Raw genomic sequence first — 22,297 nt, forward strand, 5'->3', positions numbered from 1 at the left:
AAAACGACAGGACTTTTTGAATGACCTGGTATTAGTTAATATTATTGTTTATTTATAAACAGAGGGCTTAGTTATTGTGCAAATGCATATATATATTTTTCTTAAGCTGCTGTTTTTATGTCTTAGAGAATGAATTCATGTAGACAAAATTTTTTGGTTTAGCATAATATATTATTTAGATTAATATTAAATTTAAATTAGTGAGTAGTTACTGAGACAATATACTCTAATTTAGCAGAAAACTGACTATAATATGAAATAAATAATTATTGTAACTCATAGTTGAAAGGAAAAAAAAAAAGTAATCAATTGATAAGTTCTCAGAAAAGGCTTGTTTATGTTAGTTTCCTGCTCACTATGTTTAACATCTGTTCATTTTTAGTTTAATTTGTCACTTCTGGTGTATACTTTTCTTTTACTTTGTATGATTAGTTCAGAAAAAAACAATCTTTATTTTTACAAGTAGTCAGTAACCTGGCAACGAACTCTCACTTTCATATTATATTTGATTCTAAATATAACAACTGTGCTTGTTTTTAGGTAGGATATTAGAGGTTTTCATCTGAATAAACCACTCCATTAAAAATATTGCAAAAAAATCCTTAAAAATAGTTGTGTTACCTTTATTAAGATTTAATTGATCTTACACTATTCATATATTATTTTATTCAAATAAAAAAAAAAAAGTAATGCATACATTATACTTTAATGACTTCAGTGGTTGTCGAGTTATGTTTCTATTGGTTTTCACAAACTAAGGAAAATATCAATGGTTAATTTTTTTTTAAAAGTTTTTGCGAAAAAAAAAAAAAATTAATTTATGGCAGAAAATAGATATGCTAAAATAAACGAAAAACAAGAATCTGTTCCTTTAGTTGTTAGGCTTACATTTTTTAGTGGCTATAAAAGATAGAGGGAGCTAAGATATTAAACATAAACATAGATTTACAGATTTTAGTTAAAGAGAGGATAAATAAATATTTCATTAATTAAGACTCCTGAGGTAATTAATTATATAGAATCATAATATAAAAATAAAGTCTTGTTCAATTTATATTTGTACAATTTTTATTTACTTTAAAAGCAAGTTAAATTAAGATCATCTAAAATGTGTGGCCACTATGTTATGTATCATCAAAGCAACCCATGAAATCATTTGTGTTGGCTTGTTATGTTTTATATATATATATACATAAGAAATTTGGCTTCAATTTTTTACTAAATTTATTTTGCTTCTAATAATTTTTCATTATGCTCTACTATTTGAATTATTACATTGTATGTTATAGGGTTTTTTTCCACCAAAATCCGGTCTCAGTTGAGAAACTATTAAAATTTAATCCAATAACTTAGCACTAGGTATAATATTTTTTCTAGAAAATAAATAAATGTACTGCATAATGTTATGTTAGATTGTTGGCCTAAAATTATAAAGTTGACAATGAGCCAAGAGAGCCTATCTATATCTGCCCCTTATTGTCCCTCATGTTTAAAAACAAATACCCCATTTATTCTGTTTATAAAATTGTACCATTCTGTTGGCAGATGCTTCCTGCTTCTTCTGCTTGTCGCTGCTGTCCTCTGGAAGATCAAACAAAAGTACGACATGTATCGTCGGAGACAGGTAAACTATTTGAAAAATAATGTTTTGTAGTGATTGATGAATTGGTATAAATTTTTAGATTTGATATTAATTTTCTATTTGAATAAATTTTTAGAAAAATTCAATTTCAATAATGAGTATAATTATATTATGTAATTGTAAATTCAATATGATAAGCCTATATTGAAAGAAATTGTGTTGTTTATAATTTTATTTTAATTTAAAATTTGTTTCATGAAAATTAATTTGCGGTAATTAAACTAAAAAGATCAAAACCATAGGCATAATATTTTGGTGAAATAAAAAAATTAATTTTAATCTTACTAAATTACTGTGGTGTTTGGATTATTCAATCAGATTGAGACCAGGCACATTTCAGATTAACTCAAAAAGGGTATGCAAAATTATTCTCCAAATTAACTTAAATTATGTTATAATTTCATAAGGTTTATCTAAACATGACAAATCTCAGGCAACATGGGTAATAAGAGGGCAAAGTATTGCCTAGTTCAGTAGGTAATGCAGTGGTACGTTTTTGCTTCATGGGGTACCATAAAATAAAAATTAGCCCGCCCAGGCCAGTATCGAATCAGTGCTGCTGTAGTTTTGAAGCTGCCAAGTTGACGCTCTATGTATGTGCTAAGCAGCACACTCGCATAAAATGGCCTCTAAAGATAACCTATTATCCCTTCTTCGAATACTAGTGACTGATGAAGTATCTCAAGTTTTAAGGTTTTCTTGAAAAATATTGATTTGAAAATTAAATCCAAAAGTGTTAAAAATTTTGTCTGTAGCTTTAATAAATTAAAGATTTCTACACAGTTGGCAGAGCATATTAAGGGTTTTAATCTAGCAGTTAAATATAGCAAAAAAAAAATTGTAGTTCTGTAAAGTTATCATTCAAGGTTAGCAACAAAATTAAAATAAAAGTTGAAGAATAACAAACTTTTATCAGCCAGCCCAGTGGGTATGGATTATAAGTTCAGTGTTCAGCCCGTATGTTAAATCTAGCCATATCTTTTATTCTTGTTATTTAAATATAACTTTTTATAACTCTTCTGAAGTCCAGGCTGCTGCAGGACATTCTGTTATAAATTCTATATTTATTAATTCATTAGTTACACTACCTCTATTTTACTTATTATTATTATTTATTTATTTTTTTCTTCCCTCGTCCCTTTTTCAAATTAACTTTTTTCTTTTTACCATTAGAGGGCAATTGTTTGTTTTGTTAAGTATACAAATATCATTATTTTTTGTTATTAATTTTACTTTTCTCTTTTATTAAGAAGCAATATTCTTATTTATTGATTTTATCTTTTTTTTTTCTTTTAATTATAACATTGTATATAGTTAGGGGTGTCTTTTGTACATGACTATATCCCTCCTCCCATAATCAACAGTTAAAAAAAATGTGCATAATGTAGTAACGGTTATATCAACCATGTAAGGCCCACCAGGCCGATCTGCTATAAAATGAATAAATAAAAAAAATATAATAACTCTTCAATGATTTCATGTGCAATGCTACTTTCTGGTTGATCTTCATAATAATTTGGCTCATAATTTCAGAGGCTGTTCGTTGAAATGGAACAAATGGCAAGTAGGCCATTTTCCCAGGTTTTGGTAGAGATTGAAAAGAGAGATTCTACAACTCCGACTACCAATTCTAAGAAGAAAGTAAGTGATCGACTAGCATTTAGAGATGGTTCATAAAATAAAGCATATGGTAGATTTGTACTATTTAATGTATAACAAAATTTTCGTGTACATTAAATAGAACAAGAACAAGAACTTTAGAGGGAAGATAACTGTTAGTGTTATCAGACGATGGAGGTCATCATGAGTGTTATCACCTTTTTGTTTTGCCCCGATGAGTAAAGCACACTCTCTCCTCTTTACCACCGGTCTTTTAGATTTAAATATTTTTATTACAGTAGATAGATCGATAGTTTATTGGCTAATATATACATTAATGTTTGTATTGTATTGTCACCACTCTAAGGGTATCAAAAATTAATTTGAAATTAGATTTTAAAATTTAATCCGTGATTATTTAATTTAAAAATCTCTTTATTTTCTTTCTACAAAATATAATTTTTTAACATAGTAAATTAGTTAGATAAATAAATTCTATAAAAAGCTCTAGTCAGCTAAGCAGCTAGTTCAACTAAGCAATGTTTTTTATTTTATTTTAAAAATTATTAATATATTTTCTAGAAAAAATAAAGTAGATTACATATTTATTTGATTACATATAACGACAGTTCCACCAATTTATTTTAAATCTTTTTATTAGGGTTTTTTTTTAAGCCCGATAGAACTTGAAATTGTAAAAAATAACACAAAAAATTAAATTGTAATCAAAATTTTTTTTTTATTCGAAAGATCAATACGTGACATTAACATTTGAAAATGATTTCGGGCATATGGGCACCGCGGCTGTTCTTGACGAAGCGCATTCTGTAAAATTGTGTTCAGCGATGAGGCGCATTTTTGGCTTAACGGGTTTGTTAATAAGCAAAATTGCCGCATATGGTCGTGCGATTTGACACCTCTCGATTATTTCCTGTGGGTCTACGTGAAGTCACTGGTTTATGCTGATAAACCAGCAACAATTGACGCCTTGGAGGCCAGCATTGTTCGTGTTATTCGTGACATACGGCCAAAATTGGACGTCCAGAATGCGCTTCGTCAAGAACAGCCGCGGTGCCCATATGCCCGAAATCATTTTCAAATGTTAATGTCACGTATTGATCTTTCGAATAAAAAAAAAATTTTGATTACAATTTAATTTTTTGTGTTATTTTTTACAATTTCAAGTTCTATCGGGCTTAAAAAAACACCCCAAAAAACTTTTCTTTGGAAGAAAACTATATTAATTGTGTATTCATGTATATGTGGGGGGAGGCGAGTGCATAAATATGTATATACTAGAAATAAAATAATCATGTTTTTTAAATAAGATTAAATTATAAGCAAAAAATAATGTTAATTAAATTAAGCCCAGTAATTAAGTGATAACAGAGTCCTAATCTGTTTAAGGTAGGTTTTTTTGTTGATAAAAAAGGAAAACAAATTTTTAAAGAATAGTTTTTGTATTGAGATTGTATGTCTTGTAAATGAGTAGCCATTTTATAATACTTAAATGAAACTCTTATGATATTTGTTTTTGAAGATTATATGATATGGGTAATTAGCCTGTAAATGAAAGACAATTTTTAAATGAATTTGTGACCCGTCAATAATTGAGGTATGTTCAAAAATATCGGTATTATGTGAGAGAATAATATGGTAATAATGTGAAAACAATTTTATTTTTTTGTCTCCTTGATAATGGCCTGAGGGCCAAGACGTTAGAGAATTAAAATAAACTGTTGAGAGTTGAGAGTAAATTGTATCATTTGTAGTTGGTGTTATTATATTAATATAAACCACTCTCAAACAATGAATTAATAAATACATTAAATTAGTAAACTAATTAATTAGAAATATTTTCACTTTTTAGCAGGAATGCCCTAGCCCTATTGCGTTGGAACCGTGTTCAGGGAATCGTGCGGCTGTTCTTTCTCTACTGGTGCGTCTTCCAACTGGAGGAGCTCCCTATACCCCACAAGGGCAATCAGGTATTATAATTTAAGCATTCAAATTGTATTATTGTGACAGTGTTTTTCTGAATTATTCAAAACCAATTTTTTACACTTCAAACCAATCACATGTTTTTTTGTGATTTAAAATACCATAAAGTTTCATATATAAATATTATTTGTCTATTTCACCTTTAACTTGAAGAATGCCTGCTAATATGAATAGTCTAGAAGGGACGGATCGGTAAGAGTAAAAAAGTCAAGAGGTATGAATGCTTAATTGCTACTTAGGGTATGTCAACCCTACCACCCCAATTAAAGGTTAAGCACCCATTATAAATACCATCCAGTTGAACTTCTAACTAATGTAATCTACTAGAAGATTATATTAAATAAAAACATTATTCTTTATTTCTAATAATTCAAATTTAATTTTTCTGTCAATCACTGAATTGAACAATTATTGGGATAAAGATTTCAAAACTTAAATTCCTTACAGATACATTGTATCTACAGATGATCGACTGTCAATGTATAGTAATATTAATATGTTTAATTTCAATTATTAAATGCATAAATTCACCTAACTTTGAAAATCATTCCAGCACTGTCTATTTTCAAGATTTCTTCCTTAGTAATGGATCCCAAAACACAAATAGATTGAAGTGATGATGGGTTATTTCTTTCTCAATTAAAATGATAACTGTGAATATGCGGGATTCTTTTTAAGTTCAAAAGAATCCAGAAAGAAAAACATTATTTAGCAAACATAAAAACATTATTTTTATTATTAAAAAAAAAGTGTGCTACCGAATGTATTAATAAATACACATCATACTTAAATCTAGTCAGACAATTTTTAAATCTTATAAAATAAAGACAGAGTGAAGTAAACTTATAATATATAATATTAATATATGATTTTTTTGTTTTATCATTTTTGTTCTTTAATTTTTTCTTTCTATAATATATTTATATTTTATTATTCATTTTTCTTTGTTTATCTTTTTTTTTACATTTTCTCTCTTAACTCAATACACCTTTTCTCTTCCTTTTTTCTTTTTTCCCGCTTTATTCCTTTTTAATATTTATTTATATTTATGTTAATATTTATTTCACTCATTTATCATACTTATGCCAAGATAATGAATTATTAACCATTACACATTAAAAAGTTAAACAAAAAACTATGATTCCGAATTCTGATATATTTTTTATTTCTTGTTCATTAGCTGGTCTTGCTATTGCCTCTGCCCTGGTGACTCTTGGCAACCCGAGGAAAGTGAGTATAGAAGCAGTAACAAAAAACGATGGAAAGTCAAAAAGCAGGAAAACTGTGTCGAGCCAGCATCCTGACTCCTGTATATAGTCAGCCAATGTAAATAGTCATAATTGCCTACAGGCTTGGTACTTTTTGACTCCTCTTGTTGCAGTCCGAGTCTCTAAGGCTCAGGTTGTCCAGGGGTTATTTGCCAGACAGAGTCTAGACAATATTTATTTTTACAGGATCGATTACTTGTGGAACATTATTAAAAGGATAAAATGACAAAATAGGCCTAATAAAGAGTTAGCTTGCCGACTTTTGAGGTAGGAGTCTTTTCGTTTTACCTAATGGATTGAATGAAAGGAATGTGTTCAGAGGTCTTAAGAGAACAATGTTTTTTTTCTTCCCATCTTAGAATTTAATTGATGAATTTTTTTGCTTAGTATGTTCGCTCAAGAGGAATAGATGAAAGCTTTTTACTTGCTTTGTGAGATTTAAGTTTCTGTTGAACAGAAAATGTAATTTGAAGCTATAATTTATTTATTATAATTTATGTTCTTATCTTTGAGATCAATCAAGTTTTCATGAAATTTATATATTTGTTTTTTATTTGGAAAAAAGTTAAGTATTAAAATTTCACTTCTGTCTGAAATCCTTTGTTAATAAGTATTCTGTACAATAATTAATGTTGCATAATGAGAATACTTGATTTTACATTCTCACTATTGTGACCGGATGAGCATATTTCTAAACTTAAAATTGTATTTATCACATTGAGCACTGTCAAAACTTGATAAGTAAAATTGCTAGGCTGATATATTTTATGTTTGAATATTCCAGTCATCAAGAAGTTAATTTTTACATTCAAGTTTAAATTAAATAAATATTATTTTTAGTCATTGATTTTTTTTTTTTTTTTTTTTTTTTTAATGAAAAAATTAGGAAAATAGTCCATAAGAAAATATCAAGTAAAGAAAACTTTTAATGATATGTCCTTATGTATATTATATTTACTTTTTATAACTTTGAGTATAATCTGGGATTCTTCAGTCTTCGTGAATTTGATATATAGCCTTGGGAGTTCTGAGAGTGAAGACCCCTGTAGATAGTTTTACTTGGGATTATAGGTTCTTGGTTGAAACTCAGTTTTCTTGTGATTGACTTCAAGTTATCAAGCTTTGACTGTGCTAATAAAAAATATGAAAAATAAATAAAGTTAATCGAGGAACTCAAAAATTAAAGTCAGATTTATTTATAATTCAGTTAGGGAGATGAAATTATAGATTTCCTGTTGTAATTTTATTTTCGTTTGCCTTCCATCCTCGCAAATTTCATCTAAAGCCAGAATAGTGTAGGGGCACATTACAGAGGATATAATTTGTGGTTATTGTCTTTTTTTTCGGAGATTTTGATGTTTAGGGCCCTTAATTGCTAGTCATAAGATTTGTTGGAGGATTTACTATGTTTTTCACTGCCATTTGTCTTCACTGTCTTTAAAGTAGTACACTTCAACCACAGGTGGTTAAATTATATGGGAAGTAATGCTATTTTTATTCCGAATAAAAATTTTAATTTGTCAATAGTGGCTTATTACTCATTATGAATTTCAATTTAAGTTCTTCCTAGTTGTTCTCTGCCTTGACGATGACATTCCATTTAGGACATAGCTCTCGATGTACCAGTCTAACTCTCCTTGGCAAGACCAAGGATTCATGTGATAATAACAGTTAAGTAGTTATATATATAGTTGTATATTATATAACTATACATTATATAGTTATAGTTACGGGCCGATCAATCGGTTAGCCGCAGTTGACAAGATGAGTGGCTCGGAGGATATATGCCTGTATGTGAGGGTCCTATTTCTTCCATGAAGTTTATGCTATCGACCCCACATAACCATGCCATGAATGTTTTCATATCTTTCTTGCCATCTCTAAATGTCGGTACATTATAGGAAATAATTAGGAATAGTTGAATTGCTCTTTTTAACTTTTAAGATGTTTTTATTATTATGATTAATAATTAACTATAGGATATAATGCAGATTTTAGAATTTATCTGTGTTTGATTTTATAAAAACAAATTGTTAATAAGTGAGTACAATTTTTATTATTAATTCTGTAAACTCTCTTATATCCAGCACTGCTGAGAAAGACATTTTACTGGATAAATGAAAAAAATATTAGACCAAAATTAAAATTATTCAGAGAACATATATCAATGATTGTATAAACAAATATATATAGCCAAATGAAATTTAATTAAACAAATAGATTAGTTCAGATTTTCAATATCTTAATTCCCTTTAAATAAATCCTAAAACAGTAATTATTTTAATTTTAATCAGTCGTCTTTTGTTATTTACCGAAGGAACACTTATTTTTAAAAAATATCATGTTAGGGCTTACCTAGTAAAGCTGTCTTTAAAAAAAATTGCAATGACTTTTTGGTTCAAGACTTGTGGACTTATTTAAAAATTTTTAATAAGGAAACTCAACAGAAATTATCAGAGCATTGGATAAGAGAGTTTACTTGGTTTTTATTACTATTATTATTTATTTTATTTTTTTTTAATTCAAGTAAACAATTTATATTTTTCATTATTGCATATTCATTTTGATTGTTAGTTTTTTTATTGTAGGTTTATGTTTAGTTGTTTTGTTTAGTACTAAAAAAATTCTGTATTTTTTATTTTACTTTTTTCACATAAGAGCTTACATAGTCAGATAACCCCTAAAAGCTAAGTGTTATTATTATATATAGTTAGATTATTTTTTTCTAGACAGTTTCATGAAATATGCCATACTGGTTTCATTATTTTAACTATCTAATGGTTAAGTTGTAAAAAAAAAAAAAAAAAATAGCAAAAGAAATTGTATGTAAAGAATGAAAAAGACAATGATGGTCTGAATGTTAAAAAATTATTTCTTGGAATTTTATTGAATATAAAATTTTTATATGATTGTGATTGGAAAAAAAGGTTAGAAGAAAAAAATAAAATAAAAACTGTAATCGTCCAGTTATTCGAATGAATTTTCACTTCATCAGTTGTTAGATATCTGTTTATTTAAATAGATATTATTTAAAATAAATGTGTATATATTAGTGGTAATTTAATACAAATAACAAAAACAATTATATCCCATATAGGAGAAAATAATTAAGAAAAAAAAAATGAAATATACTTATATGTGTAATTAAAAAAAAAATCTTTAAGGAGTGTTTTGAAATGGTTTGAAGTGTGAACATTCCATAGAGACAGAATGACTTCTAGTCATGAACGACGTGGGCGTGGTCACGACTGAACGATTGAGGGTAAAGGACCGCGCGCACGTAAACCAGGCCCTCTCTTCAGACCTACCCTCCCCTAAGGGTTTTAAATGTATCCATTTATATTTATTTGTATTATATTTATTTATTTTGAGTTAGGTTTCGGGCCACTACCATCTGACACACTTGTAAATATATATTTAGACTGTTTTCTCTTTTATATAAATTTCATATATATGTATATGAATATACCTATATTTATTGATATGATTAAAATACACTAATAGTGAAATTTTTATATGTTTTTTAAAATTATTTATGAATTGTATTTTAAATTGCAGTTTTTAAGGAATGCACTAACAGTTCAGTGCATGCTATGCTCATTTTAATAGGTATCGAACTTTTATTTAGTTCCTGATGCGTATTTCTGCTCTGTCCTCTTAAGCCGAAGATTTTTTTTCTTTTTGTATTAGTACATATGTAAATAATTATTATTTATTAATTTTTAGTATAAGCGCCCATGAGCATATTTTTTTTTTTTTTAATTAACTGTTTTATGTTGTTAGTTCTGCTCATTGATAAACTGATTGTAAATAGTGAAACGTTAGTTAGACAAAGAAAATTATTCCCAAAAAAATTATTATTTACCCACACTTACCTAATTACTTATGCATATAATGACAGTTATGCACAGGCAAGTAGGTAAGTATGGGTAAAAACTAACTTGTTTAGGAATCATTTCCTTTGTCTTACTCAGATTTCGCCATCTAAAGCATTATAAATTATATTTTTCTTTTCATAATTGCAATATTCTCTATATATATACCCTTCTCCAATAAATACCATCAAATTATTTGTAACAACTTATAATAACAGTTTCTTTGTATAGATGTATAGACACAAATGTTTTTTGTTATAGTTTTATTATGGTCATTGTATCAAAAATACAATCAGTATAACATTTTTAAAACGGAAAGTTGGTTATTTATATTTACTATCCCATTTTCATATTGTTCTAGTGCCCTCTGAAATCTTTTCTTTTTTTGCTAGAAATACATAATTCTTAATGACTATAGACTGAATATTTAGGAAGTAAAATATACAGCGAAGAATGTTTTACAATATACAATGAAGGAGTTAAAAAATAAGTTGGAATTATTTATAATGTTACTTTATTTCTGAAATTAAAATTGTATTTTAAATGGAAATTTTTTAAGGTTAGGTAGAAAACAGAAGGAAAACAAGATTTGTTATGTGACCTAACTTGTATAATAATTATATTTGTTAAGTCACACAACCAAAAATCTTATTTGTCTTTTTTTTCTTCCTTACCATAAAAAAAAAAAAATATAAATAAAATAAAATAACAATAAGGGAAAAAAATTGTGACAATGAGAAAAAATTTCTATTTTCAAAAACATAATAATGAAAATTATGTTAGTTAAGTATTAAATAACATAGGTAAAATATATAAAATAAGGACACAAAATATAGAAGATACAAACATTTGAAAATAAAAATAAAACTCAATGTTTTAAAAGTTATATAAATTATTTATTTTCACTTATGAAATAAAATAGATATGTGGAATAGGAAATAAGAGAAAAGACTGATTTCAAAGAGGTTAACATTAGATTTTTTAACTAATACACCTGGACCTGAAGAAATATCTGATGGTCTTATCCAGAACAAACAAACAATATTAGACAGAACTTTCTTGTACTATTGAATAAAGACCCTAAATTGCAATTAGTTTGGATGTAGCATAAATGAGTACGCTGACAACTTGGCCAATATATAAAGCTCCTAAAAATAATTATTAAGTCTTAACATACTCAAAAGTATCAATGACACAAAATTGAAACAATATATATTAAAATAGGATTTCTGATATAATAAAGAATAACCTATAACAGCATCTGGACATCATGACTGAATGCAAAAAGCATGAAATTAAGACAATATCTAGCAGAACATGAATAATCTGAAATGTAATTTAAATGCTTTCGTGTAATAGATGTACATGGTAAATCGATGTATAAATAACAGGTATTAAAACTCATTTGACTAAAAATTTTAAGAAAAGCTTATATTTAGCACTGTTAAAACTGGTTAGTGATTGCATTTGTCAGAAAACCATTTTTTCAGAAATTGAGGCAGTTAGTGGAATCCATTGTTGCTTTGATCAACATTCAATATAATAATTGAAGAGTGGTTGTAAGTTTAATAATTTCAAGGTAATGTTTTCTTTTTTAATTTCATCTCTTATTTTTCTTTTTAATTGGTTTATTGATGATAAAAGATGTGATTCAACATATAAAAATCTACTTCATTTACTGGATGCTAACTTTTTAATGAGAAGTTCTTAGAAAAAGTGGTATGAATTATTTTATTCTCATTGCACTTTTTCATAATATATAATTAATTAATTGCTTATAATTTTTTTTTTTTGAGGTTTATAATTACTTCCATCATTTTCAATAAATTATTATTTATTCACTCATTAACATTGTACAACGTTTCGAGACACACCGTCCCATATTCATGTACTACAAGAACCTATAACAATATTAAAAACTATAAAACACCAATCTTCTACTTTATATATTTTATTTTATACAATAAAAGTCACCTCATGATTTCACATGGGAAAATCATGTCCTCCATTTTTTCATCTTCACTTTTTAATGAGAAGTTCTTAGAAAAAGTGGTATGAATTATTTTATTCTCATTGCACTTTTTCATAATATATAATTAATTAATTGCTGAGTTTATTAAATTCAAATGGCTTTAAATAGTTGGATATTCTGGTGACTGACTAGTTTTAGCAGAGAAAGAAAGCTGTTTTATGTTTTTCGAAAGAAATATAACAATTCCTTTTCAAAAACATAAAACTTTCTCTCAAGTATTAAATTTCTCAAAAGTTGTAAGTTTTCACTTACACTACTTTTATATTCAATTTCTAAGGCTAAATATTTTTATGGCACCCTTACTGAGATGAAAAATAATAAAAATGTCAGCACAATTAACCTTGGAGTGGTTGAATATGTTGGAAAAGAAGAAAACAGATTGCATAGTAAATTCTAGAATGCACTATATATTTGCTATTTTAATATTAATGTTTTTCTTTCTTTTTTTATAATATTTTGAGAAAGTGGCATTCATTTGTGGCACCTACATAGGTAATCACTGACTTTGACATAGTTTCTGGTATATAAGGTAAGAAAAAATTATATATTAATAATATTAAAAATATTAATACATAATAAAAAAAATTAAAAATAAAGTATATAAATATTGAATAAATGATAGTTAAGCATGGTCACATATCATCACTAACATAAGGTATAAATACCTTTACTTATTTCTTTAAAAATGCCAGATTTTTTAAATGTTATTAATTTTTCAATAATGAAGCGTATATGTCGAATGTTCTTATCCCGATGATCGCTTAGGGTGGGGTTACAAACAAAAAATCATTAAATGTTTTTTAATTATTTTATTTAAAAATTTAAACCAATGTAAATGTAATTAGAGAGATGTAATTGGTGAATTATACAGGAAACTTTTCCTATCCTAGATATAGGGTTTTAAAAAAATTATTGACTGCTAATTCTGCATATACACTCCCAACTATTATCTAGGTTTTTCAGCATTTTATAAAATTAATGTTAATGTATCAAACCTTTTATAATGAATTATTTTGGTTTATACAGGATAACATTATGATATTGGAGAATTTTATTTAATTTGCATTTCAAAGCCAAGATCTCTTTTCAAAAATAAACTATATTTTTATTAGAACTTTAATTTTAAAAAACCAATAAATTTTTGTATGTCTTTTATACAACTCATCAACATGTAACTTCAAGAATTTGAAATTCACGAATTGGCATGCATACATTGTTTTTTTTGTTTGATCTTCACGTGTTTACAATAAGTGGTTAATACATATCAATTGCCTAGAATGAAAACCTCATAACTCAAAAAGAAAAATTTATATTTAGATTAATTTAAAACTTACATATTACTGCCACTGAGATAGATACAAGGTTTAATAGTTCATCAATAGAGTATAGCATCAGTAAGATTTGTATATATGTGAAATTTTTCGACACTCAAGTATTGTGAGGTTATCAATCAAGCTTATAAATCTAATAATGAATAAACGTTATTAATTTTTTTGTTGAGATAAGAGGTTTTTATTCTAGGCTATCGATTCGCTCATTTAATAAATTATATCCAGTAAATCCTGAATTAACAAGTACAAAGAAAGAAAGGATTATGTTGAAATAATTGGGAAACATTTGAAAAATGTACATTTTATTCATTGTAAATATATATGTATTTTAATCTATAAATAAAGCAGAAAATTTACATTGTAAGGAACTTATAGTATTAAAAATAACATTTTTACAACTAAAACTCAAAATTTATATCCTCAACGGAGCTTATTAATGTAATAATAATGTATTTTATTAATAATAAATGTATATTTTATATTTATATGTGAAATTTATAATGAAACAAAAATATTTTTTTTAAATAGTGTTTTTACTAATAAATCATAAAATTTAAATCTTTAAAGCTTACTAACGTAAACAAAATTTAACACTTGGGCCACTTAAAATGGTAATTAAAAATCTTAAATTAATACTAACATAAGAAAAACTAACATTAAAATGATCCATTATTTGAAGACATTATTTTGCATTGATTTTTTTGGGAAAAAATTAAATAATTTTTCTTTTCAATTATAATGCTGCCGGATATATGTATAGTATAGTTATGTATCTAGGACACTTATAGTTTAAACCTAATTAATTTTTTAATGTCCACTGTTGAAAAGCATATATTTATTTGTTCCAATACTCCTCACTAATAAAAACATTTTAGTCATTGGTGCTGTGAATAGCCCAAAATTAATTTAATAAAAATTTGTTTTCTATGATATAAGAAGCAACATTTAAAAACTGACAATAAGTAAATAAAAAGTTTGGTGAGGTATTGTATAAGTTAAAAGCAGAGGGGTGAAAGTGGTAATTTTGCTAATAAGATGTTTTTTAATGACAATTGATTGTCACATTGTAAAATTATCAACAATTAACAATTAATTATTGATAATAACACAATGCTGTCAATACTGAAGCATGAATTTGTTTCTGACATAAGTAGATAGCAGAAAAAAAAAAAAAAAAATAACAATCATATTAGCAAATTTGTCACTAGTGAACCTTAGTTTTTTAAACCTCCTCAGATAATTCAGGGGTTTTCAGCCCAAAAGGGACATAATGGAAGCATAATTGGCTATGAAGGTCATGTTTTAAAATACCAATGGTAATAAAATCAATGTGATGATAAATACAATTTTAAACATATTGGAAAGGTACAGGGGATAAACGATCAGACTCACAATTTATTTTTTTGTTTTATTCAATAAAATAGAGCAAACTACTTCTATCTCTTCCAAATTATTGCAAGTTTTTCTTTTTTAATGCCAAAGACTGTTAATTTTATTAAATTAACTAATAGTGGTATAGAAAGCTTGCATTAAACTCCAATAGACGTTACTGATATACATTAGTATAATCTCTCATTAAGAAATTAGAAGGTATCATGATGAGGGGATGTAAAACTAGGCCCTCAATGAGAAAAATGTTTTCTAGACACAGCCCTTAAAATATTATTTACCAGCCCTCACTATAAATTAAAAGTTATAAAAATATTTTTTTCATTTAACCAACGCTTATTATATGACTTTCTTAAAGTGAATAAATTATATTGATTATATGATTCAATTTAAACACAACTAGATACTGCATTTTAACTTACAAACCTTTCTAACAATGTTCCGAGGTCAACATTTAAAAAATGTAATATCTGTCACAGTCTTCAATCATCTTACATTCACTAACAAACACATACTAAGTTATGATATATTTTGATAAATTGGCTCTCTTTAAACTTATATATAATATATTTTATGAATGTTAGTCAGAATCAGCCAAATACAAAATATTCCTTTCTTATTGGAAATTTGGCTCGCTTTCCAATTGTGTATTCAAAATTTATTCAGACTAAATATTTCGGGAGTAACAGCTACTTTTTTATTGATAAAATCAAAGTACAAATTGAGTATTATCATCAAAACGGGGGGGATATCGGATCCAGCCTGAGAGGAACTTTTTGTTGAAAGCTTCCTTCCTGGCCTGACAATACCGTTTTGTGTTCAAAAATATTTCAAAATTGCTTCATACAAGATAAATTCCAGTTTTATAGATCTAGGATATATCCTTTTCACATGTTATTTATTTTATATTTAGACATATTATTTATAAATAATATTTCAAAAGATATTGAATCCCAAGAGGTATGCCTAAACCTCCTATATTCAACTAAAAACATTACAAAATTGTATATTAGTAATAACATTAAAAAAAATCTACGGATTAAGAAATTATTCCACCTAAACTCAAATTCTGGATAGGGCCATGAGCGACTGGTTTTTTAATGTTTTCCCTTTGAACCTCCATCAGGAACACTGATAACGGAATTTTTTTGGTAGTCTAATAAAAAACAAATTTATGTATACTTTGAATTGTTAAAAAATACACGTACATGACCTGGCTATTGGAAGGAAGGGCCCAGATCTTCTCCTCTTCGGTCCTGCTTCACTCTTGACGTCACTGTAGTCGCTGCTACTACTACTACTGCTACTGCTGCTAGATTCACTACTGCTAGAGGACGAATCGTCTTCGCAGTCTTGTGCCCACTGCTTAGCAGCCCCTTCCTTTTTTAAGCACCTGTGGTAGTAATATCAATTGAAAAGAAAGACCTTTTTATCGTTCAGGCAAGGTTAGTAACAAGTCACAATATTTCAATACGCTTAGTACGACCCTGTCTCTTTTTAACACTATCATTGAAATAAAAAAGGTTAAAGATGGTTTATTTTATGAAAAGAAGTGAATGTAGAAACGAGTTTTTGGTAATAAATCACTTCTTTTCCTGCATGCCATCAGGTATGGTAACAGCACATCTCGTGGAATGACCATATTTACCAAATTATCCGAAAATCCATTACTATCCTTAAACAGTTCCTGACATATGGGTTTTTCAGTTACATTTATATGGGTTTCAAGTCATGCAGGAACCGCAGGGAATGAACTGGCCGATCACGCTGCAAGAGAAGCACTCGTGCTTCCGGGACAGGGTAATGCTGTTTTAACGCCATCAAAAATAAGTAAACCCCTCGAAAAGGAAATCAAAGATAAATGGCAATATTTGTGGAATGAAAGCCCAAGGAGTAAACAAAAAAAATATTAAAAAGGACGCAAGCCCTGGAGTACCTCCAGTCGCAAATGCCGTAGAGAGGAGGTTGTACTGACTAAGAATAGGTCACACGAGGCTCACTCACTCCTATCTTATTTCAAAAGAAACGCCTCCAAACTGCTAGTATTGCAACAACAATTTGATAATTAGTCATAATTTTCAAGAATGCGCATATTTCACATCACACCTCAGTAGCTTAGGATTAAATCCGGATATTTCAAAAACCCTTAGAGACTATGATAAAACAATTAAATTAGTATTTGAGTTTTTTAAAAAAGAAGGTTTACTAACAAAAATATAACATTGAACAGAAGAAAAAAAATAGTAATCAAAATAATAATAAATAAAATTAAACAAATGTAAGCAAAATTAAATAAGGTGAGGACAGCGTTAATGACTAATGATGTTTTTACGCCATTAAACAAAAACAAACAATTAAGTTCCTGAGACTCCATGATTCTATATCCCCCAAAACCCGCCAGCTTCTAGTCTCCTCTCTCATGTTCCCCAGCTTTTATAACGGTTGCCTCGTTTATCGTGAAATATCAGGTAGGCATGAGATGAGACTTAAGAGAGTAATGAATTGTTTTATTAGATTCATTTCCGGTATCCATACATAGTCGCTCTCATGTCTCCAGTTGGTACACCGAATTAAAGTGGCTCCACCCACTTTTCCGGCGGAAATACTTACTTAGGGTATATCTCTTTAGAAAATTTAAAACTAAACATACTTTTTATATCCTCGATTTGTTTACCCCGTGTCCACTCCTTAAACACCAGGTACCAGGCGGCCAAAGTCAACAAGATCTGTAGGGACAACTGGAAATATATATATATAATATTTCATTGATGTTACTTTTAAGGAAGTTGTAAAAATTTCTAAACAGATGGAATTCTGTTGAAGATAAATTTGGTGAATAAGATGGGTGTGGATGGACATCATAAAACTGCTCATTTAGTTTCTTCGATGTCTGTCGTGAAACATGAGGTCTGACGATGTCGTGTAAGAGTATAGGTCCCTTACCATATTTACCAATAGCGAAAATAGCATATTTCCATGGTCCTATTTAATGGCATACTAAACAAATTGCAATCGATGGGAATGGTAGTGAATATTATAAAGAAGTAGAGGATTAATAATGGCTTATTATAATCTGTAAAGGTAAATAGAATAAACAACAAAAGTCTACTAATTTTTGAAATAATAAAAACGGACATTTCATTTGAAATGAGCCAATATATAAACAAATATCAAAATATTTGTCCATTTTTTATTGATTATTAAGATCAATACAATGTCTTGAGGGGAGAAGATTATTAGCAATTATTATTACTATCCTAGATAGTAACTTCAGAGGAAAATTTATAGCTAAAAAATATAAAATAATGAAAAAAAATCAATGTTTATTTGGTATCTAATGAGTATTATTAACTCGTGGTGGCATTGTGAGATTTGTGGTTTGGGAAACGTCCAAACGCCGCATATAAATAAAAATTAAAGTAGACCATTGAGCAGTGCTGTCTGTCAGCCATGACGTGACTAATTTTTGCAAATTAATAACTGCTAATGATGTCATTTTCATTTCGCTATGAATTATGAACTAGGTTCTATAGAATATCTTAGTTCATAAGCGGAGTAATATATAAAAGTTAATACTTTCAAATAAAGCAGTTCGAGTCTACGTGCGTATTTCCAATAACTGGGAGTTTTTCGATTCCGTTTTCTAGGCTTGTAAAAAACAAAACAGGCCAAACAAAAAAAAAAGTCTTATTATTTAAATTTTAAAAATTACACTTTTATTGCATAAATCGAATAATACGTAAAATCTTCATTCCTTATTAATTTGCTTAGAACCTGAAACGATATTTTAAGCGAAGTATTCGCACATTTAAATTTTTCAGGTAAGAATGTGCAAATTTATTCATTCCAATCTACTGATTTGGTACGTTTTCCGAAGAATACCTTGAGTTGGAACAAAACTATATATAAAAAAGTAAAACCTTAGAAGAATTGCTCGTAATTGACAATTTCCCTCTAACCTTGCTAGCGTCACGGTCATGTGACTCCGTGGACGCTTTTCCTGCCCTGTGTCTGCGGCTGGCGATTCGCTAAGGTCAACTCACGATTCTCCTTCATTATATTATATAAACAGTCTCAATATTATCCACTCTGAATGTGATGGAAAACAAAAACTATGCAGAACTTTTAACATTTAGAGATTGTTGTATATAAATCCCATTTCGGCCCATAAGCAATCATAAATATAATATTGAGGAATTTAAACCGTACGGGACCTTGGGCAGTTCAACAATGGTCAGGCGAAGATTGTCGAAACGGGGACAAAATTCAAAATTTTAAGTATTTTATTTTCTTGAAAATTTTATATCCCTTATAAGTCTGATAATAATCAACATCGATGTAAAACAAAGGTGTCTGTAGATTAAGTAAATGATTAAACGCATTTTGTTTTATAATTATGATTTTTGCGTTGGCGTCTGCATCCAGCTGGTTGGATTTTAAATTTGAGAGAGGGTCCGAGGACTGTAAGTGTTGCCATGTGTGAGAATGGCTGGAGAGAATCGCATGCAAAGAGTAGAAGTCTCAAAAGGAGAGAGAGAAAGACGCATGAAGAGACGAGAGAATAAACAGTAAACAAACGTACCGCCATATTTATGTATGTTTTGTATTATTGATAGAATTTTTTTTTTTTTTTAAATGAGGTGTAGATAGTTGGCCGTAAATTGATAAGTGGAGAAGATGGTCGGAGGGTGCGGAAATAAACAATAGTTGATTAATAACCATGAAATTAGATTATTACTAATTCCATGGTTATTAATCAACTATTTTTTATTGTAAATTCATTTTTATGTATATTTCCAAATATGTATGAAGACCTTAAATTTAGGGCGAAACGTTGGCAAGAATAAATAATTTTTTGTTTATTTGTGTTTTTTTGCTGGCCGCACCCCCTCCAAACCCACCATCAAAGATGGTTGGGGATCTTCTCCACTTCATTGATTTTTTTTTATGTTAAATTATTTTATTTCCTTTTATTTATTTTTATTACCCCAATTAAGTGTACCGATGAAGATTTAGCCACTGGAGGCAGCAATCGATTGAGGTTTCGCCCTTTTTCCCAACAGTGTCAATGCTGGAGGACTAAAATAAATTCCGATAAATCCTATCAAATCATCTTTACCCTTTGTCGCAACCCTATGATTTCCTGCCCTACAGTGTCCTTTGATAATATTCTTCTTATCCCTGTATGTTTGACTATTACAATACATACGAGACAAACGGTCTAAACTTTAAATTAATTACAAAAGGCTCATTCAACCATAATAAAGCCTGTTTGGACTTACAGAGTTTAGCTTTAAACTCCTAGCCACTAAAATAACTCTCAGGCTGGCAAAAATTTGCAGAATAATGACATCGTCAAAAATTTCACCAGAAGCTTATTATTAACTATGGCGAAATATTGCGCAAAAAAACGGGGGCATTCAAATATTTTCTGAAAAATTGTGAGACAACGTTTACGTACCCGTCAAAATTTTGTTGAAAGCAGCACAGTGTGAGGGGCCTGACAAATTTTGCGCAAAAATTCTTCACTCACCACTTACCATCATCAGAGACATATTATTTTATTTATAAATCTTCTTTCATCTTTTTGGGATAATATTTCATTTAATATCCTTGAAAGGAAGTTGGCTGTTTATTGACAATCTCCTTTTTCCTTGAGCCATGGCCGTGCCAAATTGTGACATTAATTTTCATAATTTATACCGTTACATGCTATCATTTCATTGTTGCCGGATTTGAAGGTTCTCGTGAATTATCTAGATAACTGTTGCTAAACTAGATTTAAAACTGCGCATCCAGGAATAAATGTTAAAATACTATTGCAGAATTTCAATTGTCTCTCGGAATATTTATTTTGTCTCTTTGAGGCGTTATTGCTGTTTTGTATTTAAATTCGGAAGTATTGTAGGTTACAGAAAAAAATTTCGAACAGTTCGCAATAAAAGCACCCAAACCCTCAACAACCAGCACTCCTTCTAAAGTTAGAACGTTGAGACAAACAGGAATACCGAATCTCAAAATAGTTTAGATTAAGAACAGGTCTCTACCGAACACTTCAACCCTAGTTCAGTTGCTGGAAATTACTTTGATTCGCTTTTGCTTATTTTTAATTTTTTTTTTTTAATACCAAAAGCATCCTGCATTCCATGTCTTCTATTTTTATTTCTTTTGATTCAATAAAATCTTTGAAAATAACCATTCCCATACATACTCCTTTTTTGCACAAAATGATGAAAATATATATCATGATTATTTTATATATATTAGAAGTAATTAAACTATTTCGAACCACAATTACAATATATTATTAAAAAAATCTTTACTCGTTATGTTAAATTCATTTATCTGCCATTTGTTTATTTATTACTATCAAAACCGACAAACAATCCAAGGTATCCTTCACACCCAGCTATACATATAGCATACCTCCTATATGTACGTACCAAATACCCACTAAAATCATTACTGGAGGGTATGGAAAAAAAACCAAAAAAAAAACGACAATGCTTCGCTATTGCTCTCTTAAAGGCTGTATATACATTAATCGAACACTATTGAAACTATGGTATCAATTAATATATAGATAAGAAGGTAATAGTAATATCATAAAGCTAACTTCGCTGTATATCGGGAATACTGGTCTGGCTTAGGTGATTTTTTTTCTCATTCGGAATTACCGACCAATCAAAGTGTGGTAAAAGACTTTTTTAGAAGTGAAACAAAGTTGATATTCGTTTTTAGTACCTCTACAAACCCTTAAATACTAATTTTCGAATAAATGAGTAAAATATTTCTAATTATGAATAGATGGTCAGCGTTGCGGTCAAAAGAGAAACAAAAATAGTTTACAACTAATTTTTCAACGTTTCGCCCCACTTTGTAAAGCTTCATCAGGGCTAAAAAGATAAAAACGACTAAGAACATTTTGGCATTGTAAGATAATAATACAGTGGAACCTGGCCAAGTGAGACACTGGGGTACTGAGAATCCTCTGCTAGTGAGAAAAAAAATGCGGTCCCTTCGTTTTCTTTCGAAAAACCTCTGATAGTGAGAATAATTTTACCTCTGGTAGTGAGAATTTTTTTTTTCCTTTTTTCTCCCTCTTTTACCATATTTACCTCTGCTATTGAGAAAATCTCCTTCCCTCTACCTCCGCTACT

The 22,297-nt window shown here is 28.6% G+C and overlaps 2 protein-coding genes across 4 annotated transcripts in view; one reads left to right on the forward strand and one right to left on the reverse strand.

Moving 5' to 3' along the window:
* dsd (attractin-like protein dsd) overlaps positions 1-10,703 on the forward strand; it is a 35,787-nt gene extending 25,084 nt beyond the window's left edge. The window contains exons 19-22 of the mRNA XM_014434518.2: positions 1,546-1,624; positions 3,176-3,283; positions 5,112-5,229; positions 6,423-10,703. Coding sequence (XP_014290004.2) covers positions 1,546-1,624; positions 3,176-3,283; positions 5,112-5,229; positions 6,423-6,559 — 442 coding nt within the window. The 3' untranslated portion in view covers positions 6,560-10,703. The remainder of the gene's footprint in view (positions 1-1,545; positions 1,625-3,175; positions 3,284-5,111; positions 5,230-6,422) is intronic.
* LOC106689527 (uncharacterized) overlaps positions 1-22,297 on the reverse strand; it is a 55,937-nt gene that overhangs the window by 17,421 nt on the left and 16,219 nt on the right. For 2 of the 3 annotated variants that reach the window (XR_010842869.1, XM_067045355.1), the window contains exon 2: positions 16,346-16,530. Coding sequence is in view for 1 of the 3 variants with exons in the window: in XM_067045355.1 (XP_066901456.1) it covers positions 16,346-16,530 (185 nt within the window). In the remaining 2 variants the exon portion in view is untranslated. Of the gene's footprint in view, positions 1-11,514; positions 11,534-16,345; positions 16,531-22,297 lie in introns of those variants that run through there. The other variant, XR_010842870.1, reaches the window with a different exon arrangement.

Source organism: Halyomorpha halys, unplaced genomic scaffold, assembly GCF_000696795.3.
Source record: "Halyomorpha halys isolate HHAL.00 unplaced genomic scaffold, Hhal_1.1 Scaffold1388.1, whole genome shotgun sequence".
In the NCBI taxonomy this organism is placed as follows: Eukaryota; Metazoa; Arthropoda; class Insecta; order Hemiptera; family Pentatomidae; genus Halyomorpha; species Halyomorpha halys.